Source organism: Garra rufa, chromosome 21, assembly GCF_049309525.1.
Source record: "Garra rufa chromosome 21, GarRuf1.0, whole genome shotgun sequence".
NCBI classification, from domain to species: domain Eukaryota; kingdom Metazoa; phylum Chordata; class Actinopteri; order Cypriniformes; family Cyprinidae; genus Garra; species Garra rufa.
In genome coordinates this window covers 36,163,527-36,188,624 of record NC_133381.1, presented here as the reverse complement: position 1 = coordinate 36,188,624, position 25,098 = coordinate 36,163,527, and the positions used below count along the sequence as shown (strand labels likewise).

At 32.8% G+C, this 25,098-nt stretch overlaps 2 protein-coding genes across 2 annotated transcripts in view; one reads left to right on the top strand and one right to left on the bottom strand.

Annotated features, from left to right (window-relative positions):
* efr3ba (EFR3 homolog Ba (S. cerevisiae)) overlaps positions 1 to 13,104 on the bottom strand; it is a 29,905-nt gene extending 16,801 nt beyond the window's left edge. The window contains exons 1-2 of the mRNA XM_073826609.1: positions 12,999 to 13,104; positions 2,396 to 2,501 (exon numbers count right to left, since the gene is read on the bottom strand). Coding sequence (XP_073682710.1) covers positions 2,396 to 2,501; positions 12,999 to 13,104 — 212 coding nt within the window. The remainder of the gene's footprint in view (positions 1 to 2,395; positions 2,502 to 12,998) is intronic.
* A 1,298-nt stretch (positions 13,105 to 14,402) lies between these two features.
* On the top strand, positions 14,403 to 23,935 carry dnajc27 (DnaJ (Hsp40) homolog, subfamily C, member 27). The gene is made up of 8 exons (XM_073826812.1): positions 14,403 to 14,937; positions 15,262 to 15,344; positions 16,689 to 16,758; positions 17,083 to 17,247; positions 17,333 to 17,455; positions 18,128 to 18,288; positions 20,468 to 20,596; positions 20,992 to 23,935. The coding sequence occupies exons 1-8, from the start codon at positions 14,851 to 14,853 to the stop codon at positions 20,993 to 20,995; spliced, it is 822 nt and encodes a 273-aa protein (XP_073682913.1). The 5' UTR covers positions 14,403 to 14,850; the 3' UTR covers positions 20,996 to 23,935.
* The last annotated feature ends 1,163 nt before the right edge of the window (positions 23,936 to 25,098 follow it).

Sequence of the window (25,098 nt, the reverse complement as noted above, 5' to 3'; positions counted from 1 at the left end):
CTGTTTTAATATATTTCATAGTATTATCATATATAACACCATTTTTTTTCTGTCCAATATTACATTTTATATATATATATATATATATATATATATATATATATATATATATATATATATATTATATATATATATATACACATTTATACACTGCCACTCAAAAGTTTGGGATCAGTACATTTTTTTGTTTTTTAAAGACGTTTCTTATGCTCATCAAGACTGTATTTATTTGATCAATAATACAGAAAAAAAACTGTAATATTATGAAATATTATTTCAATTTAAAATAACTGTTTTCTATGCGAATATTTTTTTAAATGTAATTTAATCCTGTGATATAAAGCTAAGTTTCCAGAATCATTACTCCAGTCTTCAGTCTCACATAATTCTTCAGAAATCATTCTAATATGCTGATTTATTATCAATGTTGAAAAAAGTTAATTAATTAATTTTACTTAACTTATATAATTTTCAGGATTCTTTGATCAATAAAAGGTTACAAAAAAACATAATGTATTTAAAATAGAAAGGTTTTCTACCAATATACACTACTGTTCAAAAGTTTGGGGTCAGTACATTTTTATTCTTTCTTTTTTTGAAAAAAATTAATAATTTTAATCACCAGGGATGTGTTAGATTAAAAACAAGTGATAACATAGATTTGCATTGTTAGAAAAGATTAATATTTTAAATAAATGCTGTTATTTTTAGCTTGTTATTCATCAGAGAATCCTGAAAAAAAGAATCACAGGTTCCAAAAAATATTTGGCAGCACAACCGTTTCCAACATTGATAATTCTGATAATAAATCAGCATATTACAATGATTTCTGAAGGATCATGTGACACTTAAGACTGGAGTAACAGCTGATGATAATTCAGCTTTGCATCGCATTTATATATTTACAAATGTAAATAAGTAGTTAAGGTAAATAAAGTTTATTGGAGTACTACTGATAAAATAGAAAATTTCTACCTGTGTAGCTGAGGCATCTTCTTCTTTATTACAGAATTTTAATACATTTTAATATAAATTTAATATAAATATACATTTTATTATAGTTTTAAATAACTTTCTAATTTAATGATTACCCTAATGGTCAAATAACATTTATAAAACGGTTAGTTCCATTCCTCAATTCTGATTGGTGAGCAGCTGTGTCGTATTCATGATACGGCACTGCTATGACCGCTTCACTCAACGGTTTTGTGTATCATTGAACCCCCTTAGCAACCACCCTTAGCAACGTAAACACAGCTGCAGCAGTTAGGGACTACTTTTTACAGCGGAAGGCAGTTAATGATTTTACTGTATGAAAACATGCAACTTAATATATATAAATTAATATATATTCTTGATTTTAATATTTTTATTGTGTGGTAACCATTTTATAAAAGCAATAAGGTACTTGAGGCCGTGTTGTATCGTGAATAAATCACGGCTGAAGGGGTTGCAGGCACTCCGCTTCACGTCGTGCCTAACAACGCCCTTCAGCCGTGATTTATTCACGATACAGCACGGCCTCTCGTACCTTATTGCTTAAATATAACATATGTGACCCTGGACCACAAAACCAGTCTTAAGTCGCTGGGGTATATTTGTAGCAATAGCCAAAAATACATTGCATGGGTCAAAATTATTGATTTTTCTTTTCTGCCAAAAATCATTAGAAAATTAAGTAAAGATCATGGTCCATGAAGATTTTTTGTAAAAGTCCTACTATAAATATATCAAAATGTAATTTTTGATTAGTAATATGCATTGTTAAGAACTTAATTTGGACAACTTTAAAGGTGATTTTCTCAGTATTTAGATTTTTTTGCACCTTCAGATTCCAGATTTTCAAATAGATGTATCTCGGCCAAATATTGTCCTATTCTAACAAACCATACATCAATAGAAAGCTTATTTATTGAGCTTTCATATGATGTATACATCTCAGTTTTGTAAAATGTAACCTTATGACTGGTTTTGTGGTCCAGGGTCACACATAATAACATATACATTGTAACTATTTCGTGAAATTTACTAGCAATTTCTGAGTGAAAATTGTTTCAAAACTTTTATTTTTCAGATTACTGAGCATGCTAAAGATGAAAAATATGTACGTTGTAGAAAATTAACCAAAAAAAAAAAACCCACACTTTTTTTTAATTTCTTAATTATTTTTATTTTCTCTCATATGTTTTAAATCCAAGTATGAAAATCCCTGAAACAGACAACTTGTCTGTAAAAACATCAGAATGCAATCATGTAAGCGTGCAGCAGATCTGCTATGCCAGAGTAGCTCTAAAACAAATGAATGTCACCACTGAAAGCCTATGTCTACATCACTGCATTGATCACTGATGACCGATAACCACTAGAAACCTAGTGAAGCATCCCTTTCTCTGGCTCAGCGGCTTTTATTTCATTTGACCTTACCTCAGGGTCTTCAGGGAAGATGTTATCCACCAGCCTCTTGTAACGGGGTCTCAGGGCCCCACAGCATCCACAAACACCTGAATCACACAGGAGAAAGTGAATAAGAGCGGCAGTAATATAAAAGAAGACCCTAACACAATAACAGAGCACACAAGGACAGAAATAATACACATCAAATAAAAGTCAGTATGGAAGGTTATCTCTCCAGACCCCTTTGTTTCTCTCATCTCCTGAATGTAGGGCAGTATTGATCATGAGTCTTTGTAATTATACTCAACGTGAGGTTTATTTATTGCATCGACACATTAAATGAATTAGACCTGTGTGCTGTAATCTAGTAAGTGAGGCCAGTCGATTCAGGGGAAAGGCATTAATCTGTATTTAGGAAACGTCTGCAGCTTGGTGTGCCGGTTAAATGGATTTGAAAAGAATCTGTTGAAAGCAGTTAGAATTGTTTTGGTTTCACACCGGCACTTGAAAGCCCATAAAAAGGCTTATAAAAACGTATAAAGGACACATTGTATATCACAGGGGAAAAATGCTATTGTCATCATGTAATTGTCATCAATTTGGCGAAAACTATTTAAAGAGAATAACAATATTTTAATTTTAAAATAAGACTAAATATGTTAACATTCGATTTCTATTAAGCTTTAGTTTTATTAATATTAGCACTTCAACTTCAACTTAATTGATTCATTTAATTTCCAAGGCAACATTTTTAAGTGTTTCATCTTATATTTAAATGTTATTTCAGCTTAATTTCAGTGACCAAAAATTATTTTAATACTTTTAGTTTTAGATGAGGAATATCACACAAGTAGCTGTGCGATATTGCTATAAATCGACACTAGGTACTCACAGCACATCGATATACAGGCATATTACACAGCTATGATACAGACAATACAGCATTAATTCTTCAGAGCAATCTCATATCACCATAAAACATTAGTTTGAATGTCTGCTGAAGAAAGCGATATCTTTGTCGTACTATTCTTTCATCTGTTAAGAATGGTTTCTGATGACAGTGCTGCTCAAGTTTATTTGTTGGCTGCATCTTACAAGATGTTGTTGAAAGTAAAAATAACTTCCTTGTTTACAACCTTGTTTCAGTATCTTTCATTATAAAAGTCTTGACTCTTCAATGCTGATTTACTCATAAAAACAGTCTCTTGTCATCGTCTAATGGCATAAAATCTCAAATCACCATCAGGAACACACCGTTTCTCAATACTAAATACTATTATTATTTATATAAAAGATTGTTTACTAAATAATAATATTTAATAAACAACAATAGCCATCATAAAAGCTGCTAAGCAATTCAGTCAAAAGTGCAAAGGCAATGCCACATTTATACAACATTAAACTGACTGATTTATTTAAAAAATATCGTGATGAGATTTTGTCCTCTGCCAAAACTATTTGCACTGGAATAAATAATAGATCAATGAGACCAAAGACTGCACCCAAAATTAATTATAGCTCATGTTTAACCACTATAGAGACATCAGATATGCAATTTTAGAAGATCTGACCGAGGCTGCTGACGCCCTGGAGCTCACATCTCAGAAAAAAGAAGAAGAAAATTTTCAAATAAACGTTACATTTATTAACAAAGCGCATTATAAGTCTAAACAAGCACATTCTCACCTAAAATCTCTTCAAACTACATTCCGTGACACAAAATCAGTATTATTTATAAAATAATAATAATAGTTGAATTTATAAAAATGACCCAGTTCAAAAGTTTATAGTCCACAAATTCTTCTTTTTTTTCCAACATTTTTTTTTTATATATTCAAACTAGGGCCGGGACTTTAACGCGTTAATTTAGATTAATTAATTACACAAAAATAACGCGTTAAAATTTAACGCATTTTAATCGCACTAAGTTTTGCACCGCGGAACGTTTCTCACTGGATGAGATTCGGCGGACCGATTATACTGGAGCACAAACTAGCGTTCAGACAAGCCAAAGAACTGATACCAAAGAAGCTGCGTCCGTCCTAAATAGTAGAGTATGTCCCAAATCGTAGTATGTTTAAAAAGTATTCCAAAGATTCCCGGATGGTCTACTACTTAACGATTAATGCACACTCTTAACTGCTAATATTGCCCGCAACACACTGCGCCGTGAACGAGGATTCGATTAGAACTACAAACACGCATAAAAAGTGTTAAAAAACTACAAACATGGAGGATATACGCGACCAACGGACAGGCAGAGAAAGGGGTTTGAGTGATAAATAATCAGTGTGTAACCTGATAAAAACTATTTTTTTAAATGTTATCCGCGTTATATTCCATGTGCAGCAACATTTATAATGATAGGTTTGGTCATTAACGTTTAAATGCATAATTAAGCAAACACAAGAGCAGAGTTCTCGGAATGAAAGACTCGTTAAAGAACGTGCCTCTTGCTACACTTAATGGCAATATTGCACTGGTCTGTTGGACTTGGTTGAACAAAAATAAACAATATTTTGTTGCTTAAGCTTATGTATTAAGACATTATTCAATGGTATACTGAAAATCCATGTAAAAATCTTAATTCTCACTGTTCTCAGGTCAAATATTTACATGCGATTAAAATGCGATTAATTTCGATTAATTAATTACAAAGCCTCTAATTAATTAGATTAAATTTTTTAATCGAGTCCCGGCCCTAATTCAAACCCTTTCCAACAATGACTGTATGACTTTGAGATCTATCTTTTCACATCGAGGACAACTGAGGGATTCATAAGCAACTATTACAGAAGATTTAAACGTTCACTGATGCTCCAGAAAGAAAAAAACATGCATTAAGAGCCAGGGGGTGAAAACTTTTAAACACGATGGAGATTTGTAAATTTTTCTTATTTTGCCTAAACATATTTTTCCATTTAGTACTGCCCCTCAGAGGCAGAAAAAACTAAAATAAGTAAAATTTACCCTGATCTTCAAATTCAAAATTTTTCACTCCCGGCTCTTAATGCATGTTTTTTCCCTTCCGGAGCATCAGTGAGCGTTTGAACCTCAGTTGTCCTCAGTGTGAAAACATGGATCTTAAAATCATACAGTCATTGTTTGAAAGGGTTGAAATACACAAAATATGCTGGAAACCAAATAACTTGTGGGACCTGAAGGATTTTTCTAAAGAACAGCTGGCAGTTTAACTGTTCAGGACAAACAAGGGACTCATGACAACTATGTGAAATATTTTGTTCAGGGTAGTACTAAATAAACAATAACATGCATTTTGTACGATTCCTCTTATTTTAGTAATAATTGACATTTTGCAGATTCTGAAAGGGGAATGTAAACTTTTGACCTCAACTGTATATGCTATTTTAAAAATGAATTGCAACCTGCAGGAAAGTAAAAGGTAATTCAATTGTGAAAACTGAGCAGTCACCACATCTAAAAGACACACTTTCCTTATTACAGCCATATAACCTAAAATACTGATGCTGAATAAAAACAGTTCATATCCATGTTGTTTGTCAACCACCCAATTAAAACTCCACAAACATGATTTTTCAGACACACACAAACCCCCTTCTGGGTGGATGAGTCAGAAGCAGCACCTTGACAGGACCCCTGGGAAGGACAAGGCTGTTTACACCATTACCATAGTGAAAGAGCTTCGTCATGGAGGAAAGTAAACAAACCAGAGCAGGTGGAGCGATCAGACAGCAGCGTTCAGCCACCCACACAAAACTGACACTGGCTTTTCTTTCTCTAGTCAACAAATATTAAGGATCACATCACGCACGATATGACCAATACAAGCAAAATGCTGCGTACAGATAGACCCCACAGATATTAAACTGAGAGCATCAGTCCGCAAAATTCACTCAACTTTGTTTTTCAAATGCAACACAAGGTCAACGGAGGTTTATTGACTCAAGCCTACTGTCCGACTAGCTGCTGTCAAGCTGCCGTTTACCAAGATCGTGATTGGCAATTACACTGTGAGTGGATGGATGGGAGAAGAGCTGGAGTGTGAGTCACACATTGGCCCACCTGCTAGTGTTTTGACACATCAGCGTGACACCTCTATGTCTAAAGCAACTGAAGCAGAAGTGAAAGAAAAAAAATCCCTGACAGTCGACACTGAATATTTCCACCCACGCACTCAAGACTGCAGTGAATCCTCTCACGCTCTCATCGTTTCTCACTCCTAGAGTGTTTTTGCAGTCAAAAAAGAGGGCCATTAATGACTGCAATGTGTAATCACTTAAAAAATGACACAAACAAACAAACACCTACAGAGAGCTGTGCGTTTTAATTGACATTTGGTCTTACTGTTGAGTTGTTAGTTTGGAAAAGTTGGAAAAATCGTTTCAGAACAACAGATTTAGTAGGATTTGACTGATCTCTTGCAAAACAAGTATATAGAAAAGACAAAAAAAGACATGATTACAATGATTAAAAGTAATGTATTTTTTCATTTACAAAACTGCCCTTTATTTTTTCACTGAACTAAGAAAAATTATTCAAATTATTGTAATCTTATTTTATTTAAATGTAAATAATTGTCTCTTAATATTTCATTAAACTAAACCCAAAACACATTCAAATTATTCAAACTCATTTATTAATTTTATGAATTAATTTGTAACAATAAAAATAATAATAATTCACATGGCTTTGTTTACTTTACTTTATTAATTATATTTTATTGTTTATATTACTTAATAATAATGAAAATTGAATAAACTGATTTAAACTGGTAAAACATCAATGCATTAAAACAAGAAATGTATGTTTTGTTTTTATTTAACTTAAATAATTGGCTTTTTTATTTTCAAACTAATTTATTATTTTTTTTAAATAATTTGTAATAATAAAATAATAATAAATAATACAAATGGCTTTGTTTATTTTAATATTATATATTTGTTGTATAATTTTACTGAAATAAAACCAAAACAAATGATTACAATTATTAAAAGTAATGTACTTTTTTATTTAAATAATTGCCTTTTATTTTTCACTGATCTAAAGCTAAAACAAATTATTAAAATTATTGTCACTATTTTTTAATTAAATGTAAATAATTGGCTCTTAATTATCATTGAACTAAAACAAAAACTATTGATTAAAATTATTCACTAATTCATAAATTTTATAAATTATTTTAATAATAAATTAAAAATAATACAAATGGTTTTGTTTATTATATCAATTCTAATTCATTATATATATATATATATATATATATTATATACAGTATATATATATATATATATATATATATATATAGTATATATACAGTATATATATAGTATATATACAGTATATATATATATATATATATATATATATATATATATATATATATATATATATATGTGTGTGACCCTGGACCACAAAACCAGTCTTAAGTCGCTGGGGTATGTTTGTAGCAATAGCCAAAAATACATTGCATGGGTCAAAATTATTGATTTTTCTTTTATGCCAAAAATCATTAGGAAATTAAGTAAAGACCATGTTCCATGAAGATTTTTTTGTAAAATTCCTACTGTAAATGTATCAAAATGTAAATTTTGATTAGTAATATGCATTGTTAAGAACCTAATTTGGACAACTTTAAAGGTGATTTTCTCAGGATTTTGATTTTTTTGCACCCTCAGATTCCAGATTTTCAAATAGATGTATCTCGGCCAAATATTGTCCTATCCTAACAAACCATACATCAATAGAAAGCTTATTTACTGAGCTTTCATATAATATATACATCTCAGTTTTGTAAAATTTAACCTTATGACTGGTTTTGTGGTTCAGGGTCACATATATATATATATATATATATATTTTTTTTAATAATGAAAATTTAATAACTGGTAAAATATCAGTGCATTAAAACAAGAAATTATAATTATATTAAATTAATAATAATAAATTAAATATTAAATATTTAAATTAAACTGAAATATATTTAATTTAAATAATTTAATTTAAATATTTTCATGAATTAATCTGTAGTAATAAAAATAATAATACAAATGGCTTTGTTTATTCTAATTTATTAATTAGATTTTATTTTATTTAATAATAACAGAAATCGGATAAACTGATTTATACTGTTAGCATATCAGTGCAATAAAACAAGAAATTTATGTTTTGCTTTTTATTTATTTAAATAACTGGCTTTTATTTGTCACTGATATAAAGCCAAAACAAATAATAAAAATCTAAATGAATGTATTAAATGTATTTTATTTATTAATTGTATTTATATAATAAAACAAACATTTACATGTAAGTTTTCAACAGACAAAAGTGATTTGCAAGAAATCAAAATCATCTGTCCCAAGCGTTTGTGCTCCTAAAACCGAAGGTCTTGATGAGCATCCCCTCAACATAGTCATATATAGCAAAAAGTAAATATTGAGTTCATAAATCCAAACTCCATACAAGATGGGCATCCCTTTAACATAATCACAAGTACAGCAAAAAGTAAATATTAAGTTCATAAATCCAAGCTCCATACAAGAGCTACGAAATTGCTTACTAGTACTTTATTAGCTATATTTATAAAACGCAGCATTCTGTTTTCGAACAGGGTGGTATATACAACCTTGACAGCCCCCTCTGCTTTATAACCCTCATAATTCTCTTATGGCTGTGTACTCACCTCTATCATTCACCTGGCACAATCTACTGACACTGACTGAGCCCAGGGGCCAAAATATCTGCTTTTAGCTTTATTATTTTAACTCGCTGTACCAGAATGCTAATGACAACACTAATAAATAAAAGTAAAATGTTACACTCAAAAAGCACAAACAACTAAATAATTTAAATCAGGAGTGTAACATCGACACTAGGGAAGTAAGTACATACTTTCTTGCCAAGAACAACTCTACACGCAATCTGCAGTCTGCATACGCTGCAAAACAAAAGCTATAGCTGGCATTGTGACAAAGTAGATTATGTCATAATAAAGAACTAGTCGTGCTCAGATGTACTACTGTGGCTGATATGATGATACTAGAAGACATCCAGCGTTAATACGGCTTGGTTAAGGACTACTAAAGCAATTACATAATAACACACATATCTCACAATGCATGTGAATGAATCAAACTCCATGTTGTGGCGGCTACAGTATGGAAAATCAATCTTTCCGAAACACAAAACGCAGACTCCGGGCACTGTCTCTCTGGTCGTGACGCAGTCACTCTAAATACGGTTCCCCTGAATTGTTAGAGCTTCTTGAAATGACAGCTATATTTAGCACATCAGCCATCACAGATGCCATATCCCTTCAGATTGCCCAAAACAGGACACAATATCAAAGACACTCACTCTCATATGGCAGTGTCACAGGGAAAAAGCAGAAATACAAAGAGGGAACTGCATACTAGGCCGAACAATGTAATCTATTCATTTACTTCTTTAACCTTGTCACTGTTAGCTTTACTTCCTAGTTAATCTACAACTATTATGTGCATAACCAGAACTCTATGTTATGCCATTTTGAAGAAGCTTCAGGGTATAGTTAATGTGTTTCAGTACTGCTATTAAAACATTACATATTAAGATAAATAGTTTGTAGTTGTTGTGACACAAAAACAGTATTATTTATAAAATTATGATGTATTTATGGTCGTATGGCACTCGTGAGAAATAACGCAAGCGGAACAAAAAGTCAGAATTTCAGAATTAAAGCACAAATCACAAAAAAAGAGTTAATTTGTGATCCTGGACCAGAAAAGCATATAAAAAAATATTTGGCTGAGATACAACTGTTTGAAAATCTGGAACCAGAGGGTTAAAAAAATCTAAATATTGAGAAAATCGCCTTTAAAGTTGTCCAGATAAAGTCCTTAGCAATGCATATTACTAATTGAAAATTAAAATTTGAAAATTTTGATTAATTTTTTTGGTAGAAAATTTACAAAATATCTTCATGGAACAAGATCTATACTTAACATCCTAATGATTTTTGGCATAACAGAAAAAACAATAATTTTGACCCATACAATGTATTTTTGGCTATTGCTACAAATATACCCATACTACTTAAGACAGGTTTTGTCATATTTATCATATATACAATTTTCGCTCAGTGTCATTCTAATACTATATAGTTTAATAAAAAAAAAAAAATCTAAAAATTTATAAAAAGTCTAATAAATCAATTTTGTTATTTTAATAAACTGAAAAAAATATTTACATGACATGTCATTGCTGATTAAATCATCTTTTCAACTCCTTAAGTACAAAAATGCATAGCATAATAGACCAGCATACATAACTGACTTAATCATACATTCTTTAAAAAAGCAGTTTTTCTGACATGAGAGAAATACTCAGGCTGTTAAAAATGTAATCGATCGGGTTTTGCAGCGCTGAAGCCAGTCGCACATCTCTGAGGCATCCACGCTGTGAGAAATCAAAGTCGCAGCCTGACTGCCTGCAGCTCGTTCGAAACATCCTCAATCATGCATGCTGGTCAGATAAACTAATATGAATACAATAGAAAATATAATATGTGTAAATGCAAATGTACAGATAGAGTAAATAACTGAACGTTGCATTGAACGTAGTAGTGTGTGTTTGAGTCTTTGGTGCAAAGTACAGTGGATGAAGCTAAACCGGTGAAGCCTGAAATGAAAGATGAAATATGCACAATAAATAGAGCAGAGCTGCAATACTGCATGCAATCTGTTGCTTCAGCATCATTCTGCTGTCATTGCCATAATCTCCTGTGATGCACATGAATCTTTCCTTCCTAAACACAGGCTGGGAATTACCACATATACACATAATCATGCACTCACACGATCGCCCTTACCGTACATTGATGGAAAACCTGATGAAATTCTCTGTTCTTTGCCTGAAGCCTCTTTCTCTGTCACATAGCCAGAGAGAGAGAGAAACACACGCTCTCACAGACAGTCAATCACACATGCACGCTCTCATACGGCGCATGTGACCGGGCTCCAATGACCTTGGGTTTTCCAAACAGCGCGGCACAGCTTTCCTTCTATCAGGAACAATGCTGGTTTAACACACAGGTGCACACACACGCACACGCACACGAATACACACTCACACACACTTCTGCACACATGCAGCCCCTCCTCAGCAAAGATGAACACATCCACACACCTCCTGACCATTCAGCAATGAGAGAGCTAGAGGGGGAGGGAGATGAGGAGGGCGTTAGAGAGATGGAGAGGGTGAAGACACAGGATGAGAGAGGGAAGGAATCGATTGGTGCAGCCTTGTGTCAATCAACTAGAACCCCGCCTACAGTTGCCTGCTCTCTCTTTAGAATTTGATTGTTGTCTTTTTATGCACTGTTTTTATAATGAATAAAACATGCTTGATATTTGACTGCTATAAGGAGAGTCTAATAATTTATTCATTTTGTCTAGAGGCTTTAATATTATATCGGATTATAAAGAGGAAAGGGAATATGGTGCACATCAGAAGAAAGAATTTCACTGTCTAAATATTTTTTATTTTATTTTATTTAGTATTTTACACAAAATGGAACAAAATAATAAATCCTTTTTAGATTTAAGGCAAAAATGCTGTTTTTTCATGCACCTCAAATTTGAGATTTTGTGCTTTTTGGTGTTTCATAAAGTGTTTTTTTTTTCACTGTTAAGTGTTTCTTTTATAACACTTTATACCTGTGTAAATAGATTTCAATTACAATACATATTTTAAAATCCCATTTTCTCAAAATGAGTTTTTTTCTCCTACACTGAGCCATAAATTTCCAATTCAGTAGCACTTACACACACCAAACTTCAAATTTTTATTCCCGTCTATATCCTGAAGATTTTTAATGAGTGATTTGTTCATATATAATTTGCTTGTTTTTGTAAAACATTTTATTCCCTCCAAAATTTTAAAAATACATTGTTTTCTGTCTGTTTTTTCTGAATTATGGAGTGACATGGGATACCTAAAATCCCCTCTGTAAAAACATTGATGTCAAAAAAAATTAAACAATAATTTTGAAACTGACTTCATCCAGTGTTTAGATTTTTGTACTAGAAATGTATGCAAATTAGTGCACATTTCAGTAAATAATGCCTCATTTGCATATTTAAACCTAACATTTTAGAAAACTTGTAATACAATTTTTTTTATTTTTTTTGCAATTATTAATCTAATCAATTAACTGGGTAAGTAAGGTGATAACTATTAGTTAATTCTTTTACCCTATTCACCTGCAGTGTCTGGCCTTAATAAAATTCAAAATTTACATAAGTAGGGTATACTGTGTGTTTTCTAGCGTGGCCTGATGGGAGAAGCTCTAACGTCTGATCCATGGCATGTGAAATGGCTCAGTGTTAATCTGGCCATGTTTCAGCTTTAGACACGAAACTGTGAATTATTCATGAAAACGTAAAGATGAATTATAGCAGCATATTACCAAAGACCGTTTGTCATTTTTTGCAGTTGCTAAATGTTGTATGAGCATTTTTATCCATTTTTTATATTCTCTAACAAACAGAGAATCATGCTATTATAATCATGCCTCGTGCTATAAATGAAAACAATAGCATGGAAAAACAACAAAAACACAAATATATAGCCTAAAATGTGCTTACCACCTCCGACCTGATGATCCAAAAGAGTACTGCAATCCAAGAGTAGTCGTCTTGGACTTGGAAAATCTGGGAGACCTGGAAAATTTGGGAAACTTGGAAGTGGCATCTTCTTGACTATCCTTGACAGAATAGCTTTATATTCTTATAATCAAATATATGCAGTGTCTAAATCCTTTTTGGAAAGCATGGAAGTCCTAGACCACTAGTTTTAGACCTGTAAACTTATATCCACTCTGTTAATGAGAGCCTACAACCACCTACCTCCCTTCCTGCCTATTGGTTTGCTGCACTCTCTCTCCATCCCATTGTCACTCACTCGGCTCAGGAACTTTTTATAGAGTCCCAGCAGCTTTTTATATCCTTCTTGTTGTCTTTAGATGTTATTTTAGTACATTCAATTAAGTGTCCATTTAATAAATTATTTTTAAACTGTAGTTGATTGTCTATTGTTTGAGTGATTCCCGCGAATCGGTTCTTCTGAACAATTCGTTTCAAAGAATCGGTTCTAAAAAACCTGAATCATATGTTCTTATTTCATTACTCGACGCATATTCATTCTAAAACATTACAGTAAAGCCATGTGTAACCACATATTCTCGTTAATGGTTGTTGTTTTTATTGTGTGCCAGTTTTTTACTTATATTAAACACTAAAATCTTGGCTAAAAATATTTTGAACAATTTAATAAAATGTATGTATATTTTTTCGTATGCATGTTGGTCAAACGACCATATGTGACCCTGGACCACAAAACCAGTCATAAGGGTCATTTTTTGAGATTTATACATCTGAAAGTTAAATTAATAAGCTTTCAATTGATGTAAGTTATGGTTGGTTAGGATAAGACAATATTTGGTCATCTTGGAATCTGAGGGTGCAAAAATAATCTAAAAACCGAGAAAAATCGCCTTTAAAGTGGTTCAAACTAAGTTTTGATATATTTACGGTGGGAAACGTACTAAATATCTTAATGGAACATAATCTTACTTAATATCCTAATGATTTTCGGCATAAAAGAAAAATCGATATTACCCATCAGGACCACATATCATACTCGTAAGCACACAAATTCAGTTTTAAAGACTTACTTTATCTCCATTTTATGTCAAATTTTCTCTTCACTGAAATATCTCGTAATCACTTCATCTTTTCTCGACACATTACGAGTCGGACATGTTACAAATATAGTTTTTGATTCAGTCGTTGAGTGAGTCGAGATCCGCTGGAACTAATTCACTCCTATTTATCACGAACGAATGGTTTGTGAGTCGATTCAAATGATTCATTCTATCCAAAGTAATGATTCGTTCACGAATCGGACGTCTCCAATTGACTCCCCTCTGTCGAATCTGTGTATGAAGGTTGCTGTCGCCATAGAAACACTCCTCCGTTTACTAAATTTTGCCCTAATGTTTTGATTACACGATTATTCTTATTTCTCATAATTTCCATTAACCTCTTTATTAAATATATCATGTAAAAGGCTGTTTTGAATCCACATGTTTATATGTTTATATTTATTTCAATAGCACAAGGCTCTGTTGAATCTGTTGTCTTTAATCGTGTAAGCAAATAGTCGTTGCTAGGGCAGCTAGCCCGTTAGCATGTCGAGTTTAAATAATTATATCTGCTAAAATATACGCGGTTTTTGTCGGCGGAAAAACATGCGTGAAATGTACTTTCGGTTAATGGAAAAATGTTATCCATAATGTTCCGTGACACACTGGCTCTCTGTTAGCCACATAGCCAGCTGCTCCCTGTGTTTACGGACTGACCGACTCAGACATAGTCATACGTGAATTTAGAGATATTTCATCTCCTCGTTCGGACGAGGTTTGGGAATAAGTGCAATATGGACACGAATGTTCAGAAAAGACGAGAAAACAAGAAGTCGTTACGGGTTAAGGTCATTAGTCTGGGAAATGCAGAGGTGGGCAAGGTAAGAATAGACTGTTATGAATCATACAGACATCAAACTTGGTTCTTTATATTTGTTTATTAACATGATCTTTGTTTCCTTTTTAACATATTAGTTTGAACTTGAAGTTTTGTCTAAGAAAAATCTGCTTTCCCCTTATACGTGTATATTAGTATTGTTGTGAATTTGATATAACGTTACATGGATACTGATACTGTGTTTCATTTACGAGCTGTTCATTCAGTATGATTTTGCGTTTAGGCTATCTTGCAAAGCAGGTATAGTAGCATGCAAGGTTACCTAAAACATGTAATATGTCATAATATTTCTGTTTATTTGTTGCAGAGCTGCATTATTAAACGGTACTGTGAGAAGAGGTTTGTGCCTAAGTATCTAGCCACTATTGGGATAGATTATGGTGTAACCAAGTAAGTGATGTAGATTTGACAAATAATTTCTATCTAGAATCTGCAAAATGTAAGTATTTTACTAAAATAAAAGGGATCAAACAAAATGCATGGTATTTTTTTATTTAGTATTGACCTGAATAAGACATTTCATTTAAAAATGTTTAGTCCACAAGAGAAGATAATAGATTAATTTATTTACATACGCTTCACTCTTAATACTGTGTTGTTATCTGAATGATCCACAGCTTTTGTTTAGTGACAGTTGTTCATGAGTCCCTTATTTGTCCTGAACAGTTAAACTGCCTGATGTTCTTCAGAAAAATCTTTTAGATCCCAGCTTCTTTGGTTTTTCAGCATTTTTATTTATTTGAACCCTTTGCAACAATGACTGTATGATTTTGAGATGCTCAGCGTGAAAAGACGGATCTTAAAATAACACAGTCATTGGAAAGGGTTGGGTTCAAATAAAAAAAAAAAATGCTGAAAAACCAAAGCATTTGTGGGACTTGAAAGATTTTTTTTCGGAAGAACAGCAAGCAGTTTAACTGTTTAGGACAAACAAGGGACTCATGAACAACTATCACTAAACAAAAAACACATCTGTGGATCATTCAAGGAACAGCACAGTATTGAGAATCAAGTGTATGTAAACTTTTGAACAGAGTAATTTAATAAATTCAGCTATTTTCTCTTGTGCACTGTGTGTAGACATCTTTTATTGTGAAATATTGTTATGTCTTTTAAATAACATGCATTTTGTGTGATCCCTCTTAACATTTTGCAGATTCTGCAAGGTGTATGTAAACTTTTGACCTCAACTGTCTTAGGTTCAAAAGGCAACAGGCAAGCACACTGCAAAAATGCTTTTCTTACTCAGATTTTTTTTTTCTCCTTTCCAGCCATAATTTCTAAAAATATATATAAATCAAGAAGGATTTTCTAGATGAGTAAAAATTATTGTCTTGTTTTCAGAAAAAAACAAGTCAAAATTAAGTACGTTTTGGCTTGAAACAAGCAAAATAATCTGCCAATACTAGGGTAAGAAAAATAATCGTTTTATTTTTAATCGTTCATAATTGTTTTATGTTTGAAATAAGATTTTTATTTAATTTTTTTTTGCTTACACCATTGGCAGATTATTTTGCTTATTCTAAGTCCATTTTGACTTGTTCTTTTCTGAAAACAAGAAAATAATTTAGCTGGAAACCAGACAAAAATCTAAGTAAGAAAAGCATTTAATTTAAAGTTAATTGAATCTATCATTCTATCATTTTGCAGTGATAATAAATAGTAAATATTACTATGATTCACTGATGAAATGTAAATTAAATTGTTTTCTTTCATTTTTGTCTTTAACTCAAGGGTTCAGGTTCGAGACAGGGAGATAAAAGTAAACATTTTTGATATGGCTGGACATCCTTTCTTTTATGAGGTACTGCTTGATTTATTTGATATTTGTATGTGTATGCATATAATAAAGTGCGTTTAAAAGGCATATTAAAATAATGTGTAAACAAATGTCTCTTTTTATTGCACGTAATCAAGAATAGATTTTGTTGTTGCTCTATGAATAAACCTAACTAACCACAGTGTGGTAGTATTGAGTTGCTGTCCATGTAATGTCCTCCCTGAAGAACCTGATGGCATCAGCGTTTAACATTTTTCTCGTTGTCAATAGAGACTGATCACAGATTTCTGGCTTGTGAGGGCTGTGAGAGTCTGATGTTACAGAAAATTGATGTTGTGCCTTTTACAGGTTCGCAATGAGTTTTATAAAGACTCTCAAGGGGTGATTCTGGTCTATGATGTTGGTCTGAGGGAGAGCTTTGATGCTCTGGACATGTGGCTCACAGAGATGAAGCAGGAAATGGGCTCACAGGCCAACATGGAGAACATCATCTTCGTCGTATGTGCCAATAAGGTGCCACTAGTACTTAAATATCATTATGTCATCTATGATTCATATGAGAGAGACTGTTATAAAGTGAGATCTCTCACCCTTAAAGGTTGACCTGACGAAAAGGCGAGTGGTGGATGAGAGTGAGGGGAGACTTTGGGCCGAGAGCAGAGGATTTCATTACTTTGAAACTTCTGCCCAAAGTGGTGAAGGCATCAATGAAATGTTTCAGGTATGCACTCTCATATAACTCTTTTCAGTTCACAACCCTGTTGTTATCTTTTTAAAAGGAACCCAGGTATTAAGGCTTGTATGACTTGATATAATGTAAATGATATCTGTTGCTATTTTACTGCAATGCAAGTTTTTTTTTTCCCCACAAGGAGTCTAAATGCCCCTGGATATTGTGTGAAACTCATGCTGAGAAACTCCTTCAGTGGCATGTTTACATACTGCCAGGATGGCATCTAGCGTTTCTTGTCTCTGCTGTTTGTAAGCTCTTTCAGTAGCTGTGATTTATTAAAAGCCTCAAAGGTATCGGGACTAAAGTGAAGAGAACAAAGACGCAGGTCTTTAGGAAGTTTTATTCGTCCACAGGCTTCTTCCCATTCTTTTCTCCTCTTATCGCTAGGAAAGCAGTGAAGACACACATTGCTTCTGTTGTTTTCCTTTGACTGACAATTACAACCAAATGCTGCACAATGTGGCATTGTATCAGTATTATATTTTCAGAGTTGTGTTGGGGTAAAAATAGCAACAGGTATGTATAAAACTATGTGGACTTTTTTAATTATGTAAATCTTTGTGACATCATTTACTTTATATTAAGCCATACAAGTCATACAATACAGAGGTTCCCTTTAAAAATGACTATTGTATGTTTACTGTTTGTCCACCTCCACAGGCCTTTTTCTCATCCATAACTGACATGTGTGAAAATGGAGGGAAGAGACCCGCTCCAGAGGTCAATGTAGGTTTTACTAAAGAACAGGCCGACACTATACGACGTATCCGCAACAGCAAAGACAGCTGGGATATGCTGGGTGTTAAACCTGGGGCTACAAGGTAAATCATATGCTAAATGTCTCTGCTAGTGCTGCTGAACATGTTATACTCTGGATGAATGGCTTTTAAGATATTGATTATTGGTCTATATAATGGGCTTTGTTGCCTCTTTTGCTCACAAAGACTTAATTTATTCAAATATAGGCAAAAACAATAATATTGTGATTTTTGACTTTTTGTAACTTTTTTCAGAATCATAAGATATAAACTTGCATTTGCGAATTATAAAGTCCAATTTTAAGGGAAAAAAGACTTTGTTCTCAGAATTGTTAGTTTATATCACCCAGTTCTGATTTTGTAACTCGTAATTGCAAGTTTATATCATGTTTCTGATAAAAAAAAGTCTAGATGTAAATTACTAGATGTAAACTCGCAATTGCAAGAAAAAAGTCAGAATTGTGAGTTATCACATACTTCTGATATTATAACTTGTAATTGCGAGTTTATATCAGGATTCTAAGAGAAAAAGTCAGAATTACCAGATGTAAACTCGCAATTGCAAGTAAAAAGTCCGAATTGTGAGATTATATCACTCAATTCTGATTTATAACTTGTATTTGCGAGTTTATATCACAATTTTGTGAAAAAAAGTAAGAAATGAGAGTTTGTATCACGCAATTCTGAAAAAAAGGTCAGAATTATGAGATGTAAACTTGCTATTGCAAGAAAAAGTCATAATTGTGAGATAAAAGTTCACAATTACTTTTATTATTTTTTTATTCAGTGACTGAAACGGGCTTCCATAGTTTCCTCATATAATATGTTTTAAAATGTTATTTTAATGTTATGCTCAAGAAACATTTCTTATTATTATCAGTGTTGAAAACAGTTGTGCTGCTTAATATTTTTTGTAAAACTGATTTTTTTTCAGGGTTCTTTGAATAGAATAGAAAGTTAAAAAGAGCAGCATTTATTTAAAATATAAATTAAAAGGGAATCCTTATAGTATTATAAATGTCTCTGCTGTCATTTGATCAATGTAATGCATCCTTGCGAAATAAAAGTATTCATTTATTAAAAATATATTTTTTTTACTAACCCCAAACTTTTAAACAGCAGTGTTTGTATATACAGAGTAAATATGAAATTGCTTGATGGAGCATATTAAATAGGAAATTTTGTTAATGTCTGACAGCAGTGATTTGACAATGTTATAAATCTGATTTATTGTATAATATATATTTATGTGATGGTGATCTTGTGATCAACTGAAAAAATAGTAGGTAGTGTGGATATCTAAAAAAAGCATGCATAGTGACTGATGTTTGAAAAAAATGCCATACATGTAATATTTTACAATTTGTTAGGTATTAAAATAAATTACAAATTGCATTTATTATATTACATAGGCCACCTTGTTTTCTAAAGTTTTTTTTTAACCTGGCCTAGACAGCTGTGTTTGTAATAACTATGAACTCCGGACGTCATGCCGTCAAAAATCTGGCTTGCAGCACTAATCAGCCAAATGCGGAAAAGTTTATGAGCTATCATTTAAAAATAGCAGATATCACTAGTGCAAGCCCTGTTGGCATTGCATCTGGATGAGGATGTTGATTTGGCTCCATTTTCTTAAACCCCACTTAACCTCTCGGAAGTTATAAGAGCCAACTGATGTTAATAGGTTAGTGAGTTCCCATCTTCATTTAACACATACTCAATGCCCACCAGTGACAGAGAACATACCTCTGCTTTAATAACCATTTAGAATACAAGTTATTTACTATATACCAGTATTTACTAATCAGCTCTCTGGAATATTTAATACAATATCAGATTCTTAATAGCAAGCAACAAACAGTTAATTCTGTTCGAAAACAGTTTGATACTGGTATTTCCCATTTAATTATATTGTCTCAGTATTATTGTTGTGTTAGCTTGGCTGGGTCAGATCATTAGAGAATGCCTTCAATCCAATTACCTCCCTAATTCTCTCCTGCCAGCTTAATCAGCCTCTTTGAGATTTCCCCAACACTCTGAGAAACCAATCATGGGCTTGTGTCATTCCTCATTCCCAGCCAATCACAATCCGTGTACGGGGCCAAGCCTATCTTCATTAGCTGATTCTTCACCGTGATCCCTCTTTAGTGGGACCGCAGCGGTTCGCCATATCAGCATTTTAAAAGCCTGTTTGATGTGTGCAAACTGAGACTAATAGGGTTTTCTCATTCTGTGCTTGTAGGGAGGAAGTCAACAAGGCATACAGGAAGTTGGCTGTACTGTTGCATCCAGACAAGTGTGTGGCCCCAGGCAGCGAGGACGCCTTTAAAGCAGTGGTTAACGCTCGCACATCCCTGCTCAAGAATATCAAGTAGGAGCGTGTGCCCACACACAAGTGCATCTCACATGGTTTCCATTACAAACGCATCCTCCACATCATGTCTGAGATATGCCATAAAACAAATCGTGTTCATCTTCATCGTGCCATCTGAATATTCTTCTTCTTTTTTTAAAAAAGAACATTCTTTATGTTTGTTTTGGTTGGTTGCTTGCTTGCTGTGTTGAAATTGTATTGCTTATATATTTATTTATTATTTTGATTATTAAATGTGCATTAAAAGCAGTTTAAATATGCTATCAGAATGTCTAAAGTACAAATAACATTGTAGCACCACAAAAGTGTTTTCTTTTTAACCTCAAAATTTCATCAGAAACCAACAAATGACTCTTCAAGGCTGAAATTTAACCATGTTCCCTTGTTTTAAGTTGATCAGCTTCACATTGCCATTAGTTGGAGTTGGAGAGTTACCTCGCATTTGCAGAGTTCCCTTCTCAGTGAAGATTACGCTTAAGACACATGGAGAAGCCTCTGGACTCCAACAAAGACTTAGAAACAGCTTGACATACAGCTATGACAGTGTCACCATGGCTGTCCTGTTTATAATGTAATATATATGTTGATGTCAAAAGTTCTTCTTTAGGGAAACTTATTTGTCAGACCTCAGCCCAGATCATGTGCACGTCACATCGTTTTGAAGTATGAGGATGGCATTGGTGGTCCCTTCTTTTTCCCAGTTTGTCCTGTGACTTTTGTGCTGCTTTGCTTCTATAGACATACAGGTTAAAGACCACTTATTTACCAACTGATTTGTGAGTCTTAGCATTCTAATGCTGTTGTTTAATCCCAACGCACCTCACAGGGATGCCATGACCTAAATGGATGATTCCCAGGTTTTCCTCCACTTCACCTTAGCTTACTCCAAAGAGGAGGGAAAGCATGAGAAGAACATGTAACTTGTTCAATACCTTTGCGTTAGTGCAATATAACGGTACTTATTTGTCAAAAGATACATAAATAAATACAACTCAGATTTAGCACTATATTCTACTCTCTAGAGAAAATCAAATTTCAAGAGATATAATCAGTTATGTATTTATGGTACTATATATATATATAGTATTTGTAATGGACTTAGCAAACGTACAGTTGAGGTCAAAAGTTCACATACACCTTGAAGAATCTGGAAAATGTTAATTATTTTACCAAAATAAGAGGGATTATACTAAATGCATGTTATTTTTTATTTAGTACTGACCTGAATAAGATGTTTCACATAAAAGATGTTTACATATAGTCCACAAGAGAAAATAATAGTTGAATTTATAAAAATGACCCTGTTCAAAAGTTTACATACACTTGATTCTTAAGACTGTTTTTTGTTTAGTGATAGTTGTTCCTGAGTCCCTTGTTTGTCTTGAACAGTTAAAACTGCCCGCTGTTCTTCAGAAAAATCCTTCAGGTCCCATAAATTCTTTGGTTTTTCAGCATTTTTGGGGGACTCATATGCAACTATTACAGAAGGTTCAAATGCTCACTGATGCCTAAACCTAAAAAAATGTAACTTGTTTTGAGTTCTAGCTTCTGAAGGGCATAACTAAATTAAAAAAAATATGATACTTCGGCACATTCGTTCGGTTCTAAAGTTTAAAACCCTGGCTCTTAATGCATTCTGTTTCCTTCTTTAGCATCAGTGAGTGTTTGAACCTTCTGTAATAGTTGCATATGAGTCCCTCAGTTGTCCTCAGTGTGAAAAAAATGGATTTCAAAATCATACAGTCATTGTTGGAAAGGGTTCAAATACCAAAGAATTTGTGGGACCTGACGGATTTTTCTGAAGAACAGCGGGCAGTTTAAAAAAGAAAGTCAAAAAAAGAAAAACAGCTTTGGATCATTCAGATACCAAAACAGTATTAAGAATCAAGTGTATAAAACTTTTGAACTGGGTAATTTTTATAAATTCAACTATTATTTTCTCTTGTGGACTATGTGTAAATGTCTTTTATGTGGAATATCTTATTCAGGTCAGTACTAAATAAAAAATTACATACATTTTGCAGATTCTGCAAGGTGTATGTAAACCTCAACTGTACACTACTTTCCAAAAGTTTGGGAGTAATTAAGGTATTCTTTACCTTAATATTACTTTTATTCAGCATGTTTGTGTTAAATTGATTCAAAAGTTAAAACAATTACATTGTTACAAAAGTTTTTTTTTTGTAAGATTATATGACACTGAAGACTGGAGAGCTGATGCTTTACCATCACAGGAATAAATAACATTTTTATAATATAACATAAATTAAAACAGGTATTTTAAGTTGTAATAACATTTCACAATTTACTTTTTCACAGTATTTTGATCAAGTAAATGTAGACTTGGTAAGCATAAGAGACTTCCAGAAGCATTTTATATATATATATATATATATATCATACCAACTCCAAACTTTTGAACAGTACTCTAGTATAAGTTGTGGTCACTAGTGCCAAGACTGTATAAAAATAACAAAGTGCTGTTTACCAGTCTTTACTCAACATTTGGGGGATTTCGCTATTTGGAAAACTAGAAATATTACCATTATTGATGTTGACACAAATAAATGAAGTGTTGTAGGCATGAAAGAAACTATCTGTAAATCCGTCACAGACTAACAGTGATGGTATCTGGTCCAAGGATAACACAAGAACAAAGGGGCTTTGTTTACACCAACACTGGAATAAATATAACTGAGATAAAACTGTTACATTAGCAGAGCTGTGTAGATGTGCCAACATGCATTAGTTCAACAATGTTTTGTTTGGCCCTTGTATATTACCACTTCAATGTAGGTAACAATCACTGTAATGCAAGTATATCAAATATTGTATTTTTTTATGGAACTGTGGTGTTTACAACACTATGTGAGTGTACATGTGCAATGTAACCATTATTTATATTTTTAAATATTTATCTGAAAGTACACGTTTTGTGATCTCTGTTGCATTTGTTTATTTTAAGGGCATCTGATAATGTGCTGCCTTGTTCGCTATGTTCGACAATGTAAGATTTACCCAAACAATGTTAGTTGCATCATCCAAAATGTAAAAAGATGAGTCATACTGATACTACTATATGTTTGATTAGCTACATTCACTACACAATATCAAATATTTTAACTGGAGTCACTTTTGTTTCATTGTGTGACATTGATTTTCTGAGTAAGGCATGAGTAAGAAGCATGTTTGTGATTATGCAGAATACAAAGATGAGGCCTGTTTACATGGATGCCAAGGCCACTGCTCAATGGGAAAAGTGGCTCTGTTTTATGCACAGATGCATTTACTTTCTCCATTCGGCTTATATAGCGAAATAAAGGAATATGTAAATCACTTTTTGCCTTTTTGTGCATTATTATGACAAAATACAAACTAAAACAGTTTCACAAAAGCTACAAAATGATGGGCCATTTACACAGAATGAATTTTGTGTCACAAAAAAATGAGAGACAGTGGAGTGAAAAAAAAACAAGGCCTTCATAAAAGTTGAATGCTTTTAACTCAAGTGCTATGATTTTAGACTGCACAACAATCAAATGTGACCATTTAGCACATATTTACCCATTCTGTGTAAATGGCCCTTTAGACTATTGCATTATATACATACTACAAATATTGCAAAAATTAAGTCAGCAGGTCAAGGCACCTCAACCTCGTTTAGCTCAAGTCATCCACTCAAGTGAGAAGCAAGATTATTTATGTGTGTTAAAGGAAACAGATGGTTCAGTCACTTTCTGACCTGGCACATATTGTTGGTAACCAGATCAGTGAGAAGCACTTTATCCAGCTTAATTCCGACATTCCCTGAATCAGCGGCCTGGCCTTCTAAGTAAAACCTTGACTGCACTGTGTCTGCTCAATAGTAGATGTCAACCAATCACAATCGATCTAGCCTGTAATAACTAGTCTATACATTTAGCTACTCTGTGTATACAGTAGAGATCAAAATTAGAGAACAACCTACAATTTCATAAATTTCAAGGTCATTCATTAGTCCTATTTGGAGTTATCCTAAAATCATATTTCAAAAATTAAGTATTCTGAAGCACTGTATAAAAAGATGAGATATTTGAAAAAAGAAAAACTAAATTAGAGATTACTTACAAATACCTCCAAGTTATTGGTGTCAATCTGGCACCTGGTGCTAATTTCCTTTATATAATTACAGTGGTGTATATACAGGTCCTTCTCAAAAAATTAGCATATTGTGATAAGGATCATTATTTTCTGTAATGTACTGATAAACATTAGACTTTCATATATTTTAGATTCATTACACACAACTGAAGTAGTTCAAGTAGTTTTTAATATTGATGATTTTGGCATACAGCTCATGAAAACCCAAAATTCTATCTAAAAAAATTAGCATATTTCATCCGACCAATAAAAGAAAAGTGTTTTTAATACAAAAAAAGTCAACCTTCAAATAATTATGTTCAGTTATGCACTCAATACTTGGTCGGGAATCCTTTTGCAGAAATGACTGCTTCAATGCG

Coding starts and splice junctions, on each gene's coding strand:
- dnajc27 (XM_073826812.1), top strand. CDS start 14,851: ATGGACACGAATGTTCAGAAAAGACGAGAAAACAAGAAGTCGTTACGG. Junction 14,938..15,261: donor GAAATGCAGAGGTGGGCAAG/GTAAGAATAGAC, acceptor TATTTGTTGCAG/AGCTGCATTATTAAACGGTA. Junction 17,456..18,127: donor GCATCAATGAAATGTTTCAG/GTATGCACTCTC, acceptor CCACCTCCACAG/GCCTTTTTCTCATCCATAAC.